General features: G+C 39.6%; 1 protein-coding gene across 1 annotated transcript in view; it reads right to left on the reverse strand.

Moving 5' to 3' along the window:
• Nucleotides 1-1300: 1300 nt before the first annotated feature.
• MYO1B (myosin IB) overlaps nt 1301-24342 on the reverse strand; it is a 150340-nt gene continuing 127298 nt past the window's right edge. Inside the window, exons 21-31 of the mRNA XM_087819692.1 lie at nt 23419-23487; nt 21629-21715; nt 21267-21353; nt 19466-19552; nt 16149-16223; nt 14766-14900; nt 12132-12238; nt 9710-9842; nt 9216-9368; nt 7660-7787; nt 1301-2768 (exon numbers count right to left, since the gene is read on the reverse strand). Of these exons, the coding sequence (XP_087675818.1) occupies nt 2645-2768; nt 7660-7787; nt 9216-9368; nt 9710-9842; nt 12132-12238; nt 14766-14900; nt 16149-16223; nt 19466-19552; nt 21267-21353; nt 21629-21715; nt 23419-23487 (1185 nt within the window). The 3' untranslated portion in view covers nt 1301-2644. The remainder of the gene's footprint in view (nt 2769-7659; nt 7788-9215; nt 9369-9709; nt 9843-12131; nt 12239-14765; nt 14901-16148; nt 16224-19465; nt 19553-21266; nt 21354-21628; nt 21716-23418; nt 23488-24342) is intronic.

The following is a 24342-nucleotide window of genomic DNA, read 5'->3' on the forward strand; positions in this document are numbered from 1 at the left end:
CCACACCCTAGTTTAGGGAACTCTGAGGCCAATTCACCGAGATACATAAGGAAACTTTCTTGCTTAAGTTCAGAAAACCTTTTCCACCAAGTCTAGTCACAACCCACCCAGTATGAATTTCATGACCAGAAATAACTGAATACTTCAGTGATGCATGTATATGCAAAAATGTTCTCATTTAAAATTACTTTATAGAGATATTTTCAAATCCTTGCAGAATATTTACCACAAAGTTTGAGATTAAATGGTTTCTCTATTGGAAATAAACTTTGGAAAACGTATTATTGTAACTGATATTATCGCTAATTATCATAATACACAATCTGCCAATAAAGTATTTGGGAAATTTAACAAGTAGACCCCTGGAATATTGCGCCTCCCCATTATGGACTTACACTTCCATTCAGGACACAACTCAAAGATGATCATTAGGGGATTGGATAAATACATTACAGTGAGTCATAGAACAGAAAATGATGCTACTTTAAAAAGAATGAAGAGAGAAAACAATGCCTACACTAGTTTTTGTCTGCTAAAGAGAAAGAAGGTGAGCATCTATATTTTTATTTCCTCTTGTAAGCATATGCATAAAGTAATGCAAAAGCAACTAAAAACAATGGTTAACTTTTGGGGAGATGTGGGAACTGAGCAGATGGGTGACTGATGGGATGGAGAATTTGGAATGTATATCTTTTTATACTTGTTTGTATTTTGAACAATGTGAATGTATAAAGTATCTTTTAAAACATTTTTGAAAAATATGGAATCTAATGAACAAAATAAACTAACCAACAAAATAGAAACAGATTCACAGATACAAAGACAGACTGACAGCTGTCAGAGGGGAGGGGGTTGGGAGAAAAAGATGAAGGAATTAAGCAAAAAACAAACTCACAGACCACAGTATGGTGATTAGGAGAGGAAAATGGGGTGAGGGAGGTAAGAGGGGGTGGGATAAATGGTGATGGAAGGAGACTTGAGTTGGGGTGGTGAACACACAATACAATAAACAGATGATATATTATAGAATTGTACACCTGAAACCTATATAATTTTATTAACCAATGCCACCCAAATAAGTTCAATAAAAAATAAAATAAAAAACACCTCTCAGCTCCAAATTTCTACTCACCTATTTCAGGAATCATCAATCTACCACTTTAGGTACACGCGCTGGAGACAATGGAAGGGAAGTAATTGTTTCCTCTATCAGCACCAATGAACACAGAGGCTTCTGAGAATTTCTTATGGAAACAGTATTTTTAAGTATAAAAATGAAAAGAAAATCCCCAGAAAAAACTTTCAATGAATGTTTCTGGTTTATAAAAGATAAGTGAAATTCAATTACACAAAGAACATAAAATGTTTGGATTGTAAAGCCTTTCTGTGCAACAATATATTGACTGACACACAACATAGGAAAATAGCTTGAAATACAAAAATACAGTTGTGATCCAGGAAATGGCACCAAATTAGAACAGTTTTATTATTTAACATACCATTGTATATACATTATCCTCTAAATAAGAAACAATTTGAATCCAAAGTTTAAAATGTAGCCTCCAAAACGAATTCTTATTGTAAATTTGGAAAAAAAAAGTCCTGCAAATTAACACAATTTTGATCCCTAATTAAAATATGCACCCTGTACCAATCACCTCTCTCATACAAAATGTATTTTATAAATAAAACTTTCAAAAAAGATCTTGGATGTTTATTGCACATCATATAGAATGCTTGCCACTATCTGAAAGGCTTTTAGCCCTCCGCTGTATTAGCTGTTTATTTACTCAAATTTGTGTGAAAACAACACTCTGCAGGTATTAGCATATGTAGGATCATATATGATGTCTACCAGAAACAGAAAATATAAACTTACTAGACTGCTTCTGTCATTTTTTTCTAAAATAAGAACACAACTCTGTTTTCTAAGCAATTACAAGAGATCTAAATAAATGAAAAATCCTGTTCAAATGTCAATTTTCTCTTTTCAAATAGAAATCACATGTAGAGGAATTTTACCCAGTCATACATTTCTACTTCCTAGGACCAGCCCTTCTTGAAGTACACATTGTTAAAGTCACACTGCAAGATTCTAGATCACGCTGTCCATCATCAACAGCTACCGTTTTGGTCTCAAAAAACTCTCGGCCCCAGCAAAGCCAGCACAAACCCGCCAGAATGCAATGGCCTTAAAAACAAACAAAATTCCTAATAACTTTTCATACCATCGAGCACAGAGCCTAGCACAGATAGGCATTCAATAAATATCTGATGAGTGAACGAGCTATCTTTTAAGACTGTTTCCTATACTTAGATGTAGTAATGACTTATGAGTAATATGTGGATTCAGGGTACACAGATCTAACATGAGGACTAAACAAAGAACACAAGCGACATGGTGTGGACGCTGTTAGTTTCTACAATCCTGTCCTGGGGTTGTGCACAGAATGAGCACTTCAAGGGTTAAAACTATTCCAATAATAAAAATTGATTAGTCAAATATTTTTATTTTGCCAAGGGGCTCTAACGGTATTAGCCTTTGACAATTGCCAAACGTACAATGAACCCCAAACGAAACCAAACCAAATTGCACTATTACAAAGAAACAAGTCCATGAAAGCAGAGGGGACGGAGGCACCAGCTAAGGAACAGCGACTTCAAGGAGACGGTTGTTTTTTCGTTTGCACGTTGGGACGCTCCCATTTTTCTGGTTGCCCTGAATAAACTTCACACACACTTTGTCCTGTCTGAACTGCACCAGGAACCTGGAGAAAAGGAAAAGACAAATTAAAGTACGTACAGAACAGCTGATGACTACACAAGATGAGCTTTCGTTTTTGACTGGATCCCGATCCTGACAGGTATGGCCCCTTTCCCCAGCCTGTCCCCGCGGGATTCTGTCGTCAGGTGCCACTCGGCATGCAACTTCCGGCCGTCACCACTGGGCCCCACGTAAACAGCTTCATCAACTCATCACACTTCTATAGGGAAGAAGGGCTAAGAACACTTGTTTCCCATGTTTTGAACGGAAAGACCAACAGGCTATTATCCCATTTTTCTCCATTCGTGCACAGCAAAAATATAAACTGGTGGAGGGGATGTCCTATTAAGTTATCAAAAATTGAGAAAATGAAATAAAGAATTTCAGGAAAAGAAAGGGTCTGAAGTACCTACAGACTATAGTTTCTAAACTTTGGTTATGAACATATTACTTACACAATTTTTGTCATATCTATACATTGGGCTAATAGTTATTTTTAGCCTAAATACATGTGTTTCAAAATAGTGCTATCTATAGAATAATGATAGAATCCCATGCTTGATATGCCATTTTTTTAAAACCCCTTTAAAATATACATAAATGATAAAATGTAAAAAAAATCCATCCATGTACAGCGAAAGCCACTTCTTATCCTACCAAGTGGTACATGTGGTGCACTGTGGGAGACAATATTCTAGTCCAAATCTTCCCTTTTGCAGATCATCAAGGGTCAAGCACCTGTCCACAAGATTATTTGTCACACCTTCCTGCAACACACATACCTCCGGCATCCCCCAGGGCTGCCTGCTGTGAGGGATACCAGATGTAAAACAAGGGGTCCCTGCCCTCAAGGACCGAATCACTGGGGGTGCTTGACAGCGGCAGCCGGGCCAGAATCTCACCGCGCCCACTGCAGAGCCAGTGCGCTTTTCTCCCCACGATGAGAATTAGCACAACCTCGCCACGCTTTCACTGTTTCTCAGGGAACAGTATTCTGAGTCACTCTGACAACCACTGTGACGTCACAGGCTCACTGGCATCCATGACAACAGCAAAGACAGAAACAGTTCTGCTCCGTACATCAGGCTGTTTCAAGGTCTAAGTAGTCCATGTTTTGAAAATATCTACTGAAGTAAAATGTGACACATAAGCTTCTGATTCATCAGTAGTTTTAAAAGAATAGTATTTCTGAGCTTTTAAATGGGTGGTTTTTTCCCAACTTGAAAACGCTGAAAAAAGCTATAGTTTCCAATTCGCCTATCTGATATACTTCTCTGGCATGTATACTTTTTTTTGTTTTAGTTTTTGGTTTTTTTCTTAAGGAGGGAGAAGGAGAGAAGGAGATAGAAACATCAATGATGAGTCATTGAATGGCTGCCTCCTGAACGGCCCCAAATGGGGATCGAGCCCACAACCTGGGCATGTGCCCTGACTGGGAATCGAACTGCGATCTCCTGGATCCTAGGTCAATGCTCAACAGCTGAGCCATGCCCAGCTGGGCTGCCATGTATAATTTTATCCATGTACGTCAAAGGAAAAAAATCTTTCAAGCTTAACACAATACACATATTTAAAAAATCGAATATTTCTACATTTTAATTTTCAAAGACCACTTGCAGTATAACAAATGTATATAGGGAGTTCTTTTCCCAATAACTTTAACATGTACCGGTCTCCATGTTCATAAGCTATGATCATGATTCACTCTAGAAGTAACAATAGTTAAAATTTGAGTATTTACCATGCACCACACAGCTCATAGTAAGTTACATATAACAAAACTTTAAAACAGTCCTATGAAGCAAGTACTATTATTTATCTTTATTCATAGAAAACTGAAGCACGGCCCACAGTTAAGGAAATGGAGAATCAAAGCATCTTCCTCCAGCAAATAATAATGTCAAATGCTCTATTTCACAGCATCAATACCACCTATGACTTTACAGCAAAAGGAATGTAGATTAGTTGTTTGACTTTAAAATATTAAGGAAAACAATTATATAACTTAAATGATATATATGTGTGTACATGTGTGTATACATGTACTAGGATATCCACAGGTATATTTAACATTTTTAATGGAACAAATTCACTTTAGTTTTTTTTATATATTCAGAACTTCATTTTTAGAAATACTATACCTCTTATTTAAGGTCCTTAAAATGCAACCATTTACAGTTTCAACAGTCTGGGAGTTTAAGAACTGGGCATTACAAAGCAGTTGAGTCTCTCCATGAATTCAATTCCCACTCTACGTGTACAGGTTAAAACCACCCAAAGGCGTACAAAGGACTTTGACTCTGCTCCTGTGAAATGACATCCAGTTTATCTATAATGATTATGGAGACTGGGTTTGTTAGAATACCGACTTCTATTTCGGAGAGTCTGCACCGCGGAAGGTTTTGCTCACTGAACTACATACTGTTTATAACACTAGTCTGTACAGCTGGCAATAAAACGGATCAAAGCCAGTTAGGGCTGGAAAAATACACCACGGGCACTCCTTCCCATGGCTTTGTAAAATTTTGTTTAAATTTAAAATACTTTCCAGAAAGATTCTATAATCCCTGCTTGAGAGCCCCCAGAGGTTATGAGGCAGGCTACACAGGAACCGCTCTGCGGCGTGGCTCTGCGCTGCCCGGGCGAGGGAACACAGCTGCAGTGCAAGGCTGCAGCAGCCGTTTACGAGACCAGGCAATAATCAGAAATCGGAGACGGCATGGTGTTACAGGCTGGTTTATAATGCTACTAAATGTTTTCCTTCACAAGGCCACACTGCCAATCTTTACTTAGACAAGCATGTTTACTCACGCTTACATATCCGGAACATCACCCCTCCTGGACAGGGCAGGTCCCTGATGCCCAGAAGCAAACTGTCCCCACCCGTGTTCTGTGACCGTGCGCCTCAAACACTAACTGGGAGAGCCACTGGAGGGTTCTGTGGCTGATTATGTTTGAGAACCATGCTCTCCCCCTGAAGCCCCTCAGGAGAGACATAACGTGCGGCAGGCTTCAGAGGCTCTGAGAAGGGCTGCAAGTAAAGAAAGGCTGTAAATTTGCACCAGAAAAAAATTTTTTTGTTATGAACATCTTGCAAAGGCAGTGTTCTTAGAATACCTAAGTCTGGGAAATGCTTGAAAGGAGCAATCCTTCGTGGCCCGGTTGTTGGTGTGGTTTTCTCTGTAAATACAGCCTTATTGATCTAGTCGGTCAACTACAAGGCTGCTTCATCTGTATACGGAGGAGCTCAGCACATGCTCTCCCATGACAGTGGGATTTAGCAGTCCTACCAAAATAGAAGCCCAGCAGCCCAAGCTATAAAAAATTTCAATTACAGGGAATTTAAAGCTCTAGCAGGTTAAAACTATGATTAACTGGAACCCAACTAGCTATTATCTTTTTTCCTAATATTCTTTGTTTTATGAGAAAAGGCTCAATAGCAAGAAAAGTGATTTAGTCCAAACTGCAACTTCCAATGTAGAGTACAAACAAAGGCCAATCTCCTACCCAATTAAACACCATTCTCAGTATAGAAATCCTAACATATCTAGGAGAGTGAGTTTGACTTACAAAGGGGTAGGAATGGATATGAATTTATTTTAGAAAGAGTTGAAATAGAATAGACTGGAAAGATCTTAATTAAAAAATAAAATCACTTCCTGAGTAATCTAGTTACACATATTTTTACAATAAATGCGAAAAAGTACATAAGCCAATAGTAAAAAATCTACTGAGAAGAAATTAAGTATCAAACAACATGGTAACTCAAATTCATTTAAATGATCTCATATTGATAGACTTAGTAATTGGGAGGGACGCTCCAATCTGAGTGCAAACCATGTCTCTATAATTAGAGCCCTAATGTAAAGGAAAAATTGCAAATTTCAAATTTATGCAGTCTTAGCACTATTAAACCCTTGCCAACACGGAATGCTTATTCTATAAAACTATTTATCAACAAATAAAGGCATCTCACGTACCACACACCCAAACAGCACTCTTGATTTCACCCCACCCGGCCACCCCCAAGCTCCTCTCTCTTCAGTGTCATCTACTGCAGTAAATGGTATCATGATTTTGGTTCAAGCCCAAAACCTAACACCCAATCTGTTAATAAGGCCTCTTGTTTCTCTTCAAACTACATTCAGAACCTGATCATTTCTCACCAGCTTCCACTAGCACCCTAGCCTAAGCCACATCATCCTAACTGGAGACAGCTCGGAGAAGCTCCTATCTTCTCTGCTTCCTTCTTGTCTCCCTATAGTTAACTCTCCATATTGCAGCTAAAGCGATTTTTGAAAACAATAAATCAGATCATGCCATGCTCCTGCTCAAAACCTGTAATGGCTTTCCATTATTCTCAGGAAAATCTCATCTCCTTACCTCAGCTACCAAGCTCCACACGGCCTCTCTCTCCAGGTTCTTCTCCAACCATTTCACTCCATCACAAAGTTCACCCCTGTCCTCAGGACCCTTGTACCTGCTGCCTCCCTGCCCCAGAAGGCATCTCCCTAGACCACTGCCAGGCTTGCTGTCTTGATCCCAGTCTTAACACAAATGTCACTAAAAAGATACCTTCCTGACCTCCACATCAAACATAACACCCTCTGACCTTTAACCTGCTCCTCTGCCCCCCATAAGCACTTGCCACTAACTAAAGTCATGTCACCTATTTATTATTTTATTTGTGCATTCTTTTTCTCTTCCAGTAGGATGTCAGGTACATGAAGGCAGAAACCTGGTCACTCACTGCCCATCCATCATCTAGAACAAATGACAGACACATACTTGGTACTTAATAAGTGGGGGTTGTATAAATGAGTGAGCTCAGAATGCTTAACTAAAACAAGAAAGTTCAAAGTAAAATGGTGTATTCAAGTAATTCATGAACATACTCATCAGAAATTTCAATATTGAGCTTCTGTTTGGTCTGGCTGAGAGTCGTCCGATAGAGCTTGGTGGCCATCTCAATCAGGTGATCGCTGCTGAAGAGGAAGTCTCCTTTACTGGCTGCTTCCGAGCCCTGCAAGAACAAACCGAGTCAGACTATCATAATTAAAGACAGCTTAGGAGGTAAATGCTTACAGGTTTGGCTGAAAAGTATTTACCATCTCTTTAAAAAAACATTAGCTACTGGAGTCCATTCTTCCGAATAAACAGTAATTACAAAAGCAGTATTTCTTCCAAGTCGCTCAGGGCACTTCAGCAAAGTCACCTAACCCCTCGCTACCCAAAGCTGGCATCACCAGGGAGCTTGTTAGAAGAGCAGAACCGCAGGCCCCACTGCAGGCCCACCGAGTATAAACAAACAACAGGCTCCCTTCGGTGATCTGCTTCCATCCTCGGGTTCCAGAAGCACTGACCTAACCTAGAACTCACTCTGAAAGCACTGCTTAAAAATTCCCTGGTGATTTGGTTAAAGAAATAAGAACAATAATAATTCCAACAAACATTCCAGGGCAGTGGCTCTCAACCTTAGTTGCATGAGGGACCCATCTAGACAGCTCTTTGAAAAACAGGATGCTGGTGCCCCATCCCAAGAAACTGATTTGGTTGAACTGGGGATATAACCTGGGCATCAGCATTATTTTAATGTGTAACTGAGGTTCAGAATCACAGACTTAGGATCTGATATGCTTGTTCCCTTTAGGTTAAGAGTCACAGTTGAGAAAACAGGCTGAACTAAGCTTATGGGATTTTCTTAAGTTTAGAATCAGCCAGACAGGTGCATCATCAGCTAGACACACGTCTCTAAATATGATTACCATTTGCTGGTATGTTTATTCAGTGACTGTTTACTAGGTGCCAAGCACTATGTGAAGCACTTTACATTTAATCCTTATAACAACACTATGTTATTATACTAAGTGCTAGTATTCTCCCCATTTTACAGAGGACAAAGATAAGGTAAACACATGAAAGTTAAACGACCTGGCCAAGGCCACTGCAAAGTTAGCAAGGCCAACTCCAGAGATTTAAGTCAGGAGGTTCTGCTTAAGCTAAAAGCACAGAACATAAAAAATCTTTAGGTCCAAATTATTAGGCCATTGACTGTAGTTGCATTCTTTACTTAAAACCCCCCAAATTAAAGATGAACAAGACATTTACCAAGTTGGTACATAGATGAAACAACAGCAGGAAGCATAGTTTGAAACATCTTCATATGCCTAGGCATTTATTCTCAGAACAACGAGTATCACCGAGGGTGCAGACAAGAGCTACTCGGTGAATTGTAACTCAAGATAACAAGTCACTAAGTGATTAATCAATCATTGAAAAGTCAAGCCTGAGATTTGACACAGGAGGGAATATAGCCAAAATTTTCAAATCAGTAAGAAGAACATGTAATCTTCAAGTAATAGGATTATTGAGTTTTGGAAAATTTTAAATCAATGGCTGAGAAACTGGACAAACACAGAAATCTTTCACTCAAATCAACAGTTGAATCTACCTCTTTGAGGTGGATGGCGAAGAAGCCATCGTTCTGTGAGCTCATCGATACTTTGGTCACATCCACGAGGGGAACCTCTGACTTGATCTGTCCAGACTTTTGATCAGCAAGAAGGAGGTTATTGTTTGTTAAGAGGAAAATCCGGGACGTACTCTAAAGCAAAACAAAAAACGATGTAAAACCAGTGATCAAAAATACCCCTCAATGGTCCATGAGCTTAAAGCATTAGTTATTTGCAAAAATGCTTCCAATATCCTTCAGCCTACACACCTGAGTAAACCGAGAACACATTAGACATAGGTAATACATTTTAATTCGCAAACGTTTCAGAAAGCAAATAAAATTCCTCCTAACCTTACAGGTAGAGGGAAATAACTTTCTTCACAATAACTCTGCTGAGAATGTGAAATGCAAATTTTAACATTCAGAAAATTAAAGATGACTGTCTCAACTGATAAACACTTTTTGTAAGTCTTTAGGGTTAGCAGTTTTACCTTCCCGTTTGCACGGTTAATTTTGTTTACAACTTCAGCAATGATAATCTTTTCTTCAATGGCATCTTTGAGTTTCTTATACTTGGGATTCTTGTTGATTTCCAGGTAAGCCCCTTGGAATGGTTGGCCAACACTAAACAGCAACAAAAAAACCCTCACATTAGAAAAGGTTTCCGACAGAAGTACTACTGAAAAACAGTTATAGCCAATTGATTCTAGAGTATCTAACAGCTTCATAAATAGTAAATTTACTTTATATATTTTATACATTATACTTGCATGTGTCCTAAGTATAAGTTGGGAATAGAACCTTTAACCGATTTATTTCAAATATACTTTTGATGTGATCAAGGCATTTGGTAGGCAGGACTTTGATAAAAATCTTATCATGTGGCATACTCAAGAAAATATCACAGGTGAATGACAGCCAAGACCCAAGGGCAGGGCCTCGTGTGAAGGAAAAGGAAGTTCCTTCTAATCTGTTAACATAAAGTTAATAGCTGCCCACAAAGGATGTATTAATGCCTTTAACAATACGTAGCAGTGGAACAAAGAGCACAAATCATTACCATCACCTGGCCCAAAGAAAAATTTCATTTTCTTGCAGAGAGTAAGAAAATCAGTGAGCTTTCTGGGGAAGAATAGATCCAGAACCACTTTAGGAAAAAAACTACAGAACACGCAATATTATGTAATTCTGGCTCTAAAGAGGCGACATATAAAGAAAAGTCAGGCCCCTCCTCCTAAGATATGCCCTAAGTGGACAGAAGAGGCCAAGTAAACATGCAGAATCAGGGCAGTTTTATCGAGCACACAACACTAAGATATCGATTTCCCTCAAGATTTTGGGGGAAGGGCACTCTCAGGGCAGCTTCTTCAAAGACATACACAAGCACAAACACAAACACAAAAACAAAACAACCCCTGCAGCTTCGTTCTGAGCCGTAAAGCTCTGGCAATTTGCAAATACAATTTTAAATGCTTGTGTTGTGGGGGAGGATCGGGAAGAACAATCCGCGCAGGTGGCCAGTTTCACAGCTCCCAGGACAGGAGAGGCCCACACCGGAGGGCTCGCTCCGCACGGTGGCGGGCGGGTGAGTTACCCCACCCCTGGGCTGCCGCAGGGTGAGCCTGCCACCATCCCTGAAAGCTGATAACACACCCCCCAAAAAACCTGGCTCCACATTAACATTTTATGTTGTTCATATTCAAATGTGTTTTTAATAATAAAAAGTGCTCAGAGTCTTTGAATTGGTTTCTTCAAAAATGCATTTTTCTCCCTCCAGTTAAGAGTCATCCACAGGGAATGTTAATTAAGAAGGTTACTCTACATATTAAAAATATAGAGAGAGTTAAATAAAATTAGTTGCTAGAGAAAGCATAGAGATAATGTTCCTGTCTGAATACGCTGCACAGAGCAGGCGCTTAGGACGACATTGGACTTTGACACTATGTTTGACTTAGGATAGCTGCCACCTCCAGCAACCAAACCAGCTGACCAAGGAAGCTGTGTCATTTAAAACATTTAAACCAAATGAGTTTGGCAACTTACGTTCTTTTAATCCTTTAAAAGGAAGAACTTTCAAGTGTGTGTGGAAGACCCAGAAAATATAAACGTACCATATGTTATACATGTGAATATACTTAGCATATAATCCATTTTTATTTCTAGGCCATTCTTTGGGAGAAACTAAAAGTTGTTACGGATTTGGCTTGAAATTGTACAATCTATTTTTTTTTAAATAAATAACAGATGAAAAAGAGAAAGGAATTCTGGGGGATAATGAACTTGGGAGATGTAAGAATATTTGACAAGCCGTGTTCCCTAAAGACTTCACTTGGAGAACTTGCAATTAGTATCCCTTCTTTTACTGAGTACTTGGTGTCTACGATAAAGGAACTGAACTTGCCGCACAGGCGTCCGAAGTCATGCCCAGTGAGTGAGCGGACCAAAGGCCACCATAGACAAGTGCAAGCAATATTCAAAAAGTGATATACTGGCTCACTCTTTTCATTTACCTTAAAAATGAGATTCTGACCCAACGTATTAAATAAAGCAAAAAAGATTGGAATGGTGATACAGTATATGGCCAACAAAAATTGGGCTAGATCTGAAAACTATGGAAAATTAGCAGGAATTTACAATGTACATTTATCTTAAGAGCCTATATAATTTTTATTTTAAAAAGTGACTTCTAATTATTTAGTGAAGTGATCAAGCTAATGCCAATGAAAAAAGGCTAACAAATGGAAGCCACTGATCCAAAGTGTTTACGGTATTTATATCCAGCTGCTCATAAAATAATTCACAAAATTAAAAATCTCTCATGTATTATTGAAATCAAATTGTTAGAAAAGACCTACAAATATTTGAGAAATTTTTAAAATACTGACTTTCGTGAGTAAAGCAAAGCCACAATACCTAGATGGGTACAAAGCCTTCTTGTCTTTGAAGAGTTCACTGGCTTCTAGCTTCTCTTCATAAATAAGTTTCTGCTGGTCTGTGAACTGGTCCCTGTATTTTTTACACTGTGAGATATGAAGGAAAAAGACATCACTTACATAAATAAATCATTGCTCATTCTTACACATAATAAGCCAATTTGATAGAGGCAAAAATATGAGTAAATGTGTATGAAATGTGTATTTAAAAGGCCCAAAGTGTTTTTCCTTTGTCGGTTTCACTGCTTATAGTGCAGAACTCAGGACACGTCTTCCAAACATACAAGGGTCCTGAGATTCACAGTGAAAAACAAAACAAAACAAAACAAAAACCTACCAGATAGCACAAACCAGTGCACACACCTGCACACACACATCCAGTCAATCGATACAAAATCTTAACAACACTTATCCTTTCTGTATGTCATGTACCCTATTCTTTTCATTTCTATTCTATTTCATTTAAAAATATGCAAATTAAAACCACAATGAGGTATCACTTCACACCTGTCAGAATGGCTGCCATCAACAAGTCAACAAACGACATGTGCTGGCGAGGGTGTGGAGAAAGGGGAACCCTAGTACACTGCTGGTGGGACTGCAGACTGGTGCAGCCACTATGGAAACCAGTATGGAGGTTCCTCAAAAAATTAAAAATGGAGCTGCCGTTCGACCCAGTGATTCCGCTCCTAGGAATGTATCCTAAGAATCCTGAAACATTCATCAGAAAGGATTTATGCACCCCTATGTTCATAGCAGCACAGTTTACAATAGCTAAGATCTGGAAACAGCCCAAGTGCCCATCAGCAGATGAGTGGATTAAAAAGCTGTGGCACATTTACACACGTGGAATACTACGCAGCTGTAAAGAAGAAGAAGCTCATACCCTTTGGGTCAGTATGGCTGGTCCTGGAGAATATTATGCTAAGTGAAATAAGCCAGGCAGCAAAAGAAAAATATCACATGATCTCGCTTATACGTGGAATCTAAAGAACTTAATAAATTGACGAGCAGAATAGATTCAATGACATGGAAGCATAGATGAGACTGACCAAAGGTCAGAGGGATGAAGGGGGGGGGGGCGGGGGAATGGACGGGGAGAGAGTAACCAAAGAATTTATGTGCATATATACACAACCCAAGGACACGGACAATGGTGGGGAGAGTGACTGGGGAGGGGGAAGGAACGGAGGGGGGAATGGGTCACTGGGGAGAAAAAGGGACATTTGTAATACTTTAAACAAAAATAAAAATTAAAATAAATAAATAAATAAATAAAATTAACACTAAACTGAAAAAAATAAAAAATAAAAATATTGGTAGTAGCTACAGTAAACTGATTTCATAACCCACAAATATGCTATAGCCTGTAGTGTGAAAAGCACTGCTCCACCTCCCCCACTTCCATGGTACAATGTGGGCACAAGACCTAAGAAATCTCTCTGCCTGGATTCTGAGATTGCATAGAAGGAAGAAAGGATGGTGGGCGGAGCAGGGCCAGGTTTTTCAGATACACTCTGAGAAATTCCGTTCCAGGTGTGGCTGAGAACCACGGACATAACTGTTTAAAGAAATGTCCACACTGCTGCCCACACATCCCCCGTCTCTAACCCAGGGGAGAGCAGGGGCAGAGCAGTTCTCCGTCGTCATTTCTGAAAAGAGTTTCTGTGTCAGACTCAAAACATTGGACACTGAAATGCTGGTGAATCTCTCCAAACTGACTCACTAAGCTAGGGAACAGGACTCAGAATCCAGCTCCATATGCTGTGCCGGTACCAACCATGGCACTAACCAGTGATGATGTCACTCTATATGTGACCGATAAGGAACCCACCCTGCTGGGCAGGGAAGAGCTTCCCAGAGGACGTATCTACCCATCATTCACTTACTAAGTACAAGGTCTTCAATCTAATGATTTTCTTGTACCTGATACCTGCATATATTTAATGTAGCATCCCATTTACCGAGTTACTGAAACGCAGTCAACATCTACACAAGTACCCCATTTACACCACGCTGGGCAACACCTAAATTACATGTTATGCCAAAATATAAGGCAACCTCAAAGAGATGTTCAGTTTCCCTTTAATTCAGATAGAGGGAAATTTTAAGCTCTTTAATGTCTCCAAGAGGACCTAAAATTCTAGTCCATCAAAATGTTGGTTCACATGTATGCCTATGTATGTGTTTAAGAAATCTTACAAAAGTGAACTTATATAATTTATAGGATTAACTACATCATGTAAAGATGTTCAAGTTTCATTCTTTCTATCTCCTATAGTATCATTCCTTCAAAGAGGATGAAAAACACAAACAGATAAAAATCTGAACCACTTGAAGGCAGTGGAATCTGAAAGGGAACGACAACAGAGCCATGCACCCCCCTTTCTAACCACAAACAAGAGGAAACCTCCAGGGCACACCTGCTGCTCTAAGATTTCTCACAGAAAACCAGGTATAGTCTCCAATTCAAAAATACCCAAGTCCTCAAATAACTCTCCTCCAGGCTAGAGGTAGAATGTGGTAGAAAAATCACTTCTATATAACACTTCTCAAACACTCAAAATATAGGATAAGAAGTCTCCAAAAAAAAAACCCAACAACATTTTTTTACCCTCCACAGGTGGAAAATCCTTTTTAGCTCCTTATGAGTAGAATCCAAGAATAAGTACGGTCTTGATGGCCAATTTTTGTCTATTGGAGATAAGGAAGGCATCTTATTTTTCATTTCCAAGAAGTACTTTTGCACCTGTATTGGGTTTGACAGAAAATACTAGATGAGTAAAATACCAGAAAAGTCACTGTTTTCCATAAATCAGAATCAAACAAAGCAGTCTTTAGTGGAATTTAGCAAATTTCGGTCCACAAAACTCTGTAACTCCTCTGGAAAGTCTCTATTCCACTCTTCATATTGGCTGCAGAAGTCTGAGCTCTACCAAATGGTTAAGACAAAAGAAGATACTAACACTAATACTAATACTAACCCTAATACTAACACCAGCTAACCCTAGAGAGCTGTACTAGTCATATGTGGCTATTCTACTGCAAGGCAGACAGGAAACATGTTCATCACTCCAGAAAGTCCTACTAGCCAGCACTGCTCTACAGTACTTAATACGGGCAGGTACTGTTAGAGCTTTATATCATTACTCCATTTTAATACTTACAACACCTCTATGAGCTCAGTGTTACTATCCCTATCTTGGAGTTAAGGAACTTGCTCACAAATCTGTAAGTGGCAGAGCAGGCTGACTCCAGAGCCTGCACTCTTCACCACTATATACAGTTCTTTGAAGGGCAGAGGGGAACTTCAGAATCCTTTCGGGTAGACTGGTACAGCCTGGCTCTCCTTCACCCCTCTACCCACTAACCTGCTCAGCAATCTTGCCCTGAAGCGGCTCACGGCAGTTCAGCACGGCAAGCCCTTAGTATTTCCCCAAACTCCTATGTTGAAACCCCAACCCCTAAAAGGATGGCATTAGGCGATGGGGCCTTTGGGAAGTAATTTAGTTTAGATGAGGCCACAAGGGTAGAGCTCCCATGATGAGATTAGTGCCCTTATTAAGAAGAGAGGCAAGGGCAGGCCCTCACCAGAACCACACCTTGCTGACAGCCTGATCTCGGGCTGCCCAGCCTCCTGATCTGTGAGAAATAAATGTTTATCGTCTAAGCCACCCAGTCTACGGTATTTTTCTTATAGCAGCCTGAACTAAGACACCCAACTTCCTTGAGCTCATGTTCCCCCAAAGTATGTTCTCTCTGTCAAATAAAAACATTTTATTAAAAAAGAACACTTTATTAATTATATATGAGCCACAAATAACTCTTTCTGAGACAATTCTGTCTGAATTTGAGGGGAGATGATAAAAAAGTCACAACCTCTCGGTGCCACAGTTATGATTTAATTGTTGCCAAAGAAGTTACATATTATTGAATTGGTGCTATTAACTAGTTAATTCAATAATGCGAATGAGTCATATGTAAAATGTAAACTTACAATTCTCTGAATCGTAAATTCATAAATTTTCTTTCCAGCATTGGCTCTGAAGAACTTCCTGTACTCCCTACGTACCTTTAAAAAGAAGAACACAGGGGTTAACGTGTGGCCAGCAGATGCCCATAAAGACAATACATCTCTATTAAAAATGAAAATAGGTGGAACACGTCAATTTCTAAGTGCCTCTCTGGATATAGTAAAACAAGTGAAGCATATTAAGACCGTGGATGCTCAGTCAAAGAAAAATAAATGAAGAGATGCAAAGTGATAGTACCAGAAAGTTTTAGTATTTAAATCCTTTCAACTAGTTTTTCAGAAACCTGATGATTTGATGAGAAACATCTTACAGGCAGAGCTGCAAACTTGTCACAGATCAAAATACACTTTAGACAAAGATTACATAAGGTAATTTTCATTTCAAATTGTTCTTAAAAGGAAAAAAAAAAAACGCCTGAAGAACTACATTGCAGTTTCCAAAAGCCTTGCATATGAAGATGGGAACTGAATGCTACTAAAAATAGGAATATAATCAGGTCTGAACTACCATTGTCCTCCATCTAATTGCATTGACTTTTCTCTCATCCCTACTCCTGCATTTAAGACATCATAGTACAGTTTTAGTTTACCTATTTCTTCCATGTTACACTGTCATATTTACATTGTATACTAACATCTAACAAAATAGCTGAGCAAGGTATATGATGAATGCATGAATGATAGTTAAATTTTGAAATTGAGGGGAAAATACTTAAAACATTTATTATCATCTAGCTATAAATGGGAGAGTTAGAATTTAGCAAAATATTAACATACTTGAATAATTCAGACATTATACCTTTTTCTTTCATCTTTAGTTTTCTGGGTTTAACTGCACATGTTTGAAATATTTCTACACTAGGAGTGTGCAACCTGCTAACCATATTCAGTTCATAGAAAAATGTTTTTATAAAGTCCATATTTTAAATTAAGAACTTCACACAGGAACTGATTGCAAGTTGCTCTTAAAAATTTCTAAGATCTAGCAACAGTGAGCCTCATCCGCACATGACAAGGACTGAGTGGACCAGAGTAGCAGCTATTGCTGCCTTTAGAAGAGAAATGTAAACTCCAAACTACATGAGGCCCCATTGTTCTAACCGACCTTCCATCTGCTATTCCTCTCATCCACGGGGCCGGCCTTGTCCCTCCAGGCTTTGAGGGCCAGACCCACTCTCTACTTCTGCATATTACTGAGGTTTAAACATTCTTCCATATACCATACAGGCAGTTCTTCCTTTTATTCCTATTCTGTGTTACTGATTATCATTTCTCTTTTCATAACCATATCAAGTCTCAAACTTGCAACATCACAAGGGACAGAGACAAAAAAAATGGTACCTATGAATTGGCTCCTGAAATTATAATAGCGTAGGAAAGCAGAAAATTTAAAGTGAGGTTTCATGAAACCATATCCTTAGAAGTATACTAGCAGTCTTACTATATTTAGTTGAATGCCATTATAACTGAGCTCATTCCAATATGCTTTTGATATTCACAGGACAGGCCCTTTCTCCTGAAATAACAGCTACATACAGAAAAAGCCTGGTGACAACATGTTGACAATAGAATAGGTTCCCTTCATGGGCCCTGGGAGTCCTAAAAGGGTCCACTGTAATCAATTCCACACGCAGCAAGTCCTTTAAAAGGGCAAAACGACTGCTCATTATCAGCGTAATTCTTTACAATAAAAAGTATAAAATTATTACACTTTTGGACTTCAAAGAAGCTTAACCTTATAATAATGCTACTATTAAAATACTTCCGTTTTGTTGGAAACTGAAAAGGACAGTTACATCTAGTTAGCCCAGGTAACTGCAGCTAAAACAGCATTCACCTACAAACTGGATTAGGTTTATTGGTTGCTAGCACACACTCCTAATACGAAAGTATTTTTGAAATCATATAGTTAAACCCAGAAAACTGAAGATAAATATGACATTGCTGGTAGAAATCGTTTCAGAGAGTAAAAATCCTGACTAATGTTGTTTGTTCCTTTCCTTATGAAAATTAGAATGCAAATTAGAACATGTGAATAAAATAGGAAATAAAATCCTTACTTTGATTTTTTTGGAAGTAGCTATAAAACTTGTTCAGAATTCTTGAAACAGAACATCTAAAATTCATATTTAAGTTACTTCTTAACTATTTTAAAAATTACTTGATAAATATTCAATATAATCAAGGTTAATTTACTAAAACTTTATATGCTAAACTTTCAGGGGAAAATGCAGATTATTCAAAGCAGAGTTTATGGACACTACTAATGCTGCTCAGATTCAAGGTCAATGGTTTCTGGATAATATTTAAGTATTTAGAAAAAGGTGAATTGTTATAATATTAAAGTAAAAATAACTAAGAGGAATAATGTCAAAAGGGACCTAACTGTCCCAAAAAGACAGTGTGGATGGCTCCGTATGGTGATGAATTGTTGAATATTAGAAAGACAAATCCTGCCCTGACCAGGTGGCTCAGTTGGTTGGAGTATTGTCGTATACACCAGAAAAGGTTGCAGTTCGATTCCAGGTCAGGGCACATACAGTAGGCAACTGATCGATCTCTCTCTCTCTCTCTCTCAAATCAATAAACATATCGTCAGGTGAGGATTAAAAAAGAAAAAAAGGAAACACAAAATCCTTACAATGTCTCAAGGTTTTCCAGAGCTCAGTCATATTTACTTACTTACGTGCATCCTTACCTAGAGCAGTAAGCACCACTCTGAAATAAATTAGAAGCCATTTGAATGTAAAGTGTTCTTTAACCTGAATGATCCATTGCTGGTCTTAAAATCTGTACATTTAAGCAAAATTCTTTGGTTTCTATGATGAACAATTAGAATGATGGTCACTTTAAAGAAAGCTCTGCTCCAGGAGCCATCATTAGAGCAGGTGGATAAAGGGAAACAAAAGCCTGGCATCCCCTGGCTGGTCACTGTAGACGGTGGGTCAGCTCTGAGCTCAACTACTGAAATTCTGTCTCATGAATTAAAAAAATACTTCATCTTCCTAAAGATCACATAAAAACAGAACTTGAATAACAAAATCTGAAATTAAATATGCTACGTTGCTATTACTTTAAACCTATTTAAAGAAATATAGCACAATAAAATCAGAAAATATTAGTGTACAGGTTTGTTTTCAAAAAGAAACAAAATTAGGCAAGATGACATTGTCAAAGACTGTGCAGACCATCAGCAAGCATATTCAATCGTTTTCTCAGGGTTAGTAAGGCTAGGCTTTATTGAGTTCACCCTGGGCAGAAAGAAGGGGTTGAGGGAGTACCTTCAGTCCAAGCCAGTAAGCCCAAATGACAGCAACTGCATGCTTACGCCTAGCCTCCTCCTTCAAGCGTTTCAATTCCCTTCGAGCCTAGAATGTTTTAGATGGTCAATAAAAGAGAGAGCCCAATGCAGACAGCACAATGACCAGAAAAAGACACCCCCACACAGAAGAGCCAATTTATGAATAAGGATTTCAGAATGACAGAGGAGCATCGCACAATCATTTAAACCCACTCAGCGTCAGGCTGGTGCAGTGCCTTGTATTTTCAGTGTGTTGCGGTTCCAGGGGAGGACAGTCTGCGTGGCACCTAAGGGGATCACTCCTCTGCCCCCTAACTTCCATTCTGTGCCTTTTTCACCCCTGTTCTCCCTCCCTCATCAAAGCCTTGGAACTATGAGTGGCTCCTAACACTTCCAGCAGACTAAGGGGGACTAAAGAGGAATCCCCAAGTTCATTCATTCGGATGTATAAAAAGATAACCATTTAAAAACTGGAAGGAATAAAGGTTGTTTCTCTGAAGTTCAAACAAAAACACAAACCTCAAAATTCTTTCCAGTTAGAAAACTGGAAGTAGCATGTATCAAAATTCAATATTAGCAAAGGCCCCAAGTGGGAAAATATACTAATGCAAGATAAATAGTGAAACAACTTGTAGGTTTAAAAATCAGTCTTAGGGAAACATTAATCTGAGGCATGTTATTTTAAAAGGCAGGAAAAATCAGGCATTGACTTTACATTACATTGTAGCACAGACTGGAAAATGAGCTCAGGAGGTGAAGCAATTCCAGGGTTAACTGTCTGTCCCTTTGCCTCTGCTAGGACCTTGTCCTGTTTGCTAAAGGGACTAATCTGTTCTTCACTGATTTTCAAGGGAAAACACAAATGAACAACTTTAGTGAGGTTTTGGCAAATTAAAATCTTTATGCATACAAATGTTCTCTCTTCTCATTTTTCTCACAAGATGGGCTTATACGCTGACAAGGTAGGCTTAAAAACACAGGACTATGCTGATATGTATTTCTAACTTGGATACACATTTTTAGCAGAGATGACCTTTGATTTTCTAAGTAACAAAAACATCTAAAACTCTTGGTCCCTTGGGTTATGTGAAATGTTCACAGAGCCCACGACTCTGCCTGGGGATTAGTGAGAGCATTTCAGGAGGCCTTTGTTTTGGAAAACAAACAGCTGATGCTGGAATTCCTGGGATTCTTCAGTGGCAATTAGAGCTAGCTTTGCATGAGCACAGCTTACTGTTAAATCACAGATGACAATTCTTTTCACATATAACATGTTGCTTATAATAATCAATAGTTGCCACAGTGAGCCTAAAAAATAGCTTCATTCATGGATTAATATTTTCTAAGGCATGCGTTAAAGGCATTTCTGTCATCAACATGTTGCAAAAAACCACTGGAGGCCCAAATCCGAACATTCTCAACATGCCCCTCACCTCCCACAGAAATACCTCCAGAGAACACCTGTATATGTCAGGGCGGGGGAAGGGGGGAGAGGAAAAACTAAACATGCAAGCTATTTGCGTTTTAATAAAATAGCAACTATACTAGTACCTCATTAGTAAGCAATTAGTCTTTTTTGCCTATCTATACATGCTGCCGCTCCCCATGGTGCACTGATGACACTGACGTTTCCAGGTCTATTAAACCCAGCGGTTAGGGCATGCACCAGCATGAGCCACTGTTAATTGTAGTCATTCATTCCCTGATACGCTAGATTGGATTACTACGGATGGATTACTGCCGATTCCAGGACGGAGTGATGAGATGTGCGCATCAAGTACCTTAGATCCAAGCCAGTAAGCCCAAATAACTGCAATAGCATGTTTATTCCTAGCCTCCTCCTTCAGCCGGCTCAGTTCCCTCCGTGCCTGTGATGCATTTGAAAAGGAGTTACAGGAGAGTTTAAGGCAGAAAAGGTTACTGCTGATTTTCAATGGAGAAAGAAGAAAGACACCGGTCACCATCAAATAGTAAACACGAAAGCGCGTGCCACCACCCCACACCAAAACGTCAGGAAGAGCATGAGGCAGGTGCGTGCTCAGTAGCTTAAGCCAGTGAAACATTTTCTGCCCCCACGAGGAGGTCCCTGGTCCTACGCGTCACTCCCGGTGCTCTGCCTTCCTGGGGGCCGTCTTTGGCCTACCTGGGTCCCGTGCCAATACGCAGCAATGGTGGTGGCTGCTTCCTCACAGCGCTTTTGATGCTTCAGTTCCCGCAGGATTTTTCGGGCCTAAGGTATAGAATCACCCAGAAAAATACCAAGTTAACCAAAAAAATGGAATCCATAGTGGCTTGGAAAAAATACCTGTAGAGATAGTCATAATACCTATGCTCAAGTGGAAAATCAATAGCTTAAAGAAAAGGGAAAGCTGCTTATTAGCCCAAAATGGGCCATGAGAAGATGGTTAAGTGAAAACACCGTCAAGCACGAGAGTATAGCCCCACTCAGCCTGGGACAGCAGCCTCCCATGCCCTAGTATGTGCAGGAAAAAAACGGGACCACAACAATATAAGCTGGTGCACATCAGATAAAAGGAGCAGTTCTCGGAATGAGGTTGGAGGATCTCCAATAATCCACCCAAATCTATTTAATCACTTTTATTATCATTGTCTGAGGATATAACTGTAGTTATATTTTTAATTCAACAGATGTTTAAAAATCTGCTAAAATGAAATTCTCATGGGTCCAAAACTAGTAACTTCTTTGAAGAAGTTGCTGGAAACTGATTTTGTGAAGACCAGGAGAATGCCTGGTCTGGGGGTGGACTTTGAGCACTGCCTCTGAAGTCACTGGACTGGAGACCCGCACCCAGGACTCAGTGATTAGGTTAAAGATGCATCTGCAAGCAGCAACTGTGCTTCCTCTACATGCTCGGGCTTATACTCTGGCATCTGCTGTGGGATGACTACCAGGCCCTTAGGCCGCCCATGGGCCTAGACAAAGGTCAACTGATGCCAGTAAACTCCTGGCCCAGGGCTCTATCCTCTGGATTCAGCCCACTCTACAAAATCTCCAGACAGGACAGTGGTCAGAACAAGGCCCTCAAATTATCTTCGATGCAGAGCAGGGGTCAGTAAACTTTTTCTGTAGCAGGCCCAATAGTAAGGATTTTTGGCTTTGCAGGTCACATGTCCTATCACGACTAATCAATTCCACCACTCTACCACTAAAGCAGCCACAGACAAGATGTAAAACAAATGAGTGTGGTTGTGTAGCAATAAAACTTTATGTGTATGAACTTCGTATTTCATATATGCATATATTTATATGAAATCTGTATTTCATACAACTTTTACATGCCTTGAAATAAGTCTTCTTTGTCTTTTTTTTTTTTAAACAATGCTTAAAAAATATTAAAACCATTCTTTTCTTTCAGGCTGTGGGAAAACAAAAGGTAGGCTAAATTTGGCCCATAGTTTGCTGACCTCCAGACCAAGCCTTGGCAGAAAGGACTTGCAGGTCACCCTCTGTGACACTCCCCACCCCTACTAGGATGGCCAGAGCTCAGGATCTTTTGACCATTACAGGAGAGCCCGAAAGATGATTACCACAAAGTCAGAGAAGGCACTGGGCTGGCAGAGCTGAGGTCCGGCAGGACTCACAAGTGTGGGGACAACAGTGAGACACCCTTCTGGACTGCAGCTTCCCCACAAACAAGGCGAGAGGATACTGAAATCATGTACGGAATTACTTCAAGGACTTCCTGCTCAGAGAACAAAGCTCTTGAAAAGAAAGCCAGCAAGAAGGAAGCAGCCAAGACATGGTCACCAGGGCCCCAGCTTGGCCCACAATATTTATTCTTTCCACCTGACTGTTTACACAGCAGGCAGGGGACAAGGAGATGCCCCCTGCAGGGCGAACCTAAAGACATCATCCTTTTGTAAAGATCCTGAAAACCCCGAATAAATAAGGCACACTTCTTTTAAACTCACCTTCCAACCCCGGATGTAAGACTGAATTACCAGAGCAGAACTCTTTATCTGTTGATACCTCTTTTGTTGCTGTAGGATGAAAGGGGGAGATATTAGCAGCTCTGTTTACATATCTGTAACCCATACAGGGGTGGGCAAAGTCGGATTACAGCTGTGAGTACGCAAAACAGTTTATTCTCGTATTATGATTTATTGCATTATTTATTTGTATTAAAACTGAGAAAGAGCATTTTGCTCACTTCGTGCAATTACCTCTTGGTCACCCATATTCCTTCTGGAAACCAATTATGTAAAAAACCAAAATAGCAAACCATTCAAAGTCATTACATTCACACCCCATTTTCCTGGCACTTTGCTTTTCCTGGCACTTTGCTTCGCAGATACTGTGTTTTCATCAATATCCAGGCAAGACCCTCCACCAGCAAAAAGGTTAGGATTCGCTAAAGGCTCAGGATGGTGAGCATTTTTAAGCAATGAAGTAGTTTTAAATTAAGGTAGGTCCGTTGTTTTTTTAGACATAATGCCACTGCATACTTAACAGACTATAGGACAGTGTACACATAACTTTATATGCATTGGGAAACCAACGCGCTTTATTGTAATTTTGGCTTCACTGCGGTACTTTGGGACCAAACCTGCAGTATCTCTGAGGTACGCCTGTACAGTTAGCCCAAAGTATGCTTCAAGGATGCCACATATAACCAAGTAATTTCCAAATGGCTTGGGACCCACCATCATAAACATCTCTTCTTTGTATTGTGCTGTTATATAACACAGGTCCAGCACACGGCAGGTGCAGGTCAACGCACAGTGAGTGAAGACACACGGAGTTCCTGCGTCTGGGTTGCATTCTCTCTTCTTGGTGCCATTTCTCACCATGCCACTGACTGGGCCAGCTTCTAACACCCCCAATTCCTTTTCGGT

The sequence above is a fragment of the Miniopterus natalensis genome, chromosome 8 (assembly GCF_054644295.1).
Source record: "Miniopterus natalensis isolate mMinNat1 chromosome 8, mMinNat1.hap1, whole genome shotgun sequence".
Taxonomy (NCBI): domain Eukaryota; kingdom Metazoa; phylum Chordata; class Mammalia; order Chiroptera; family Miniopteridae; genus Miniopterus; species Miniopterus natalensis.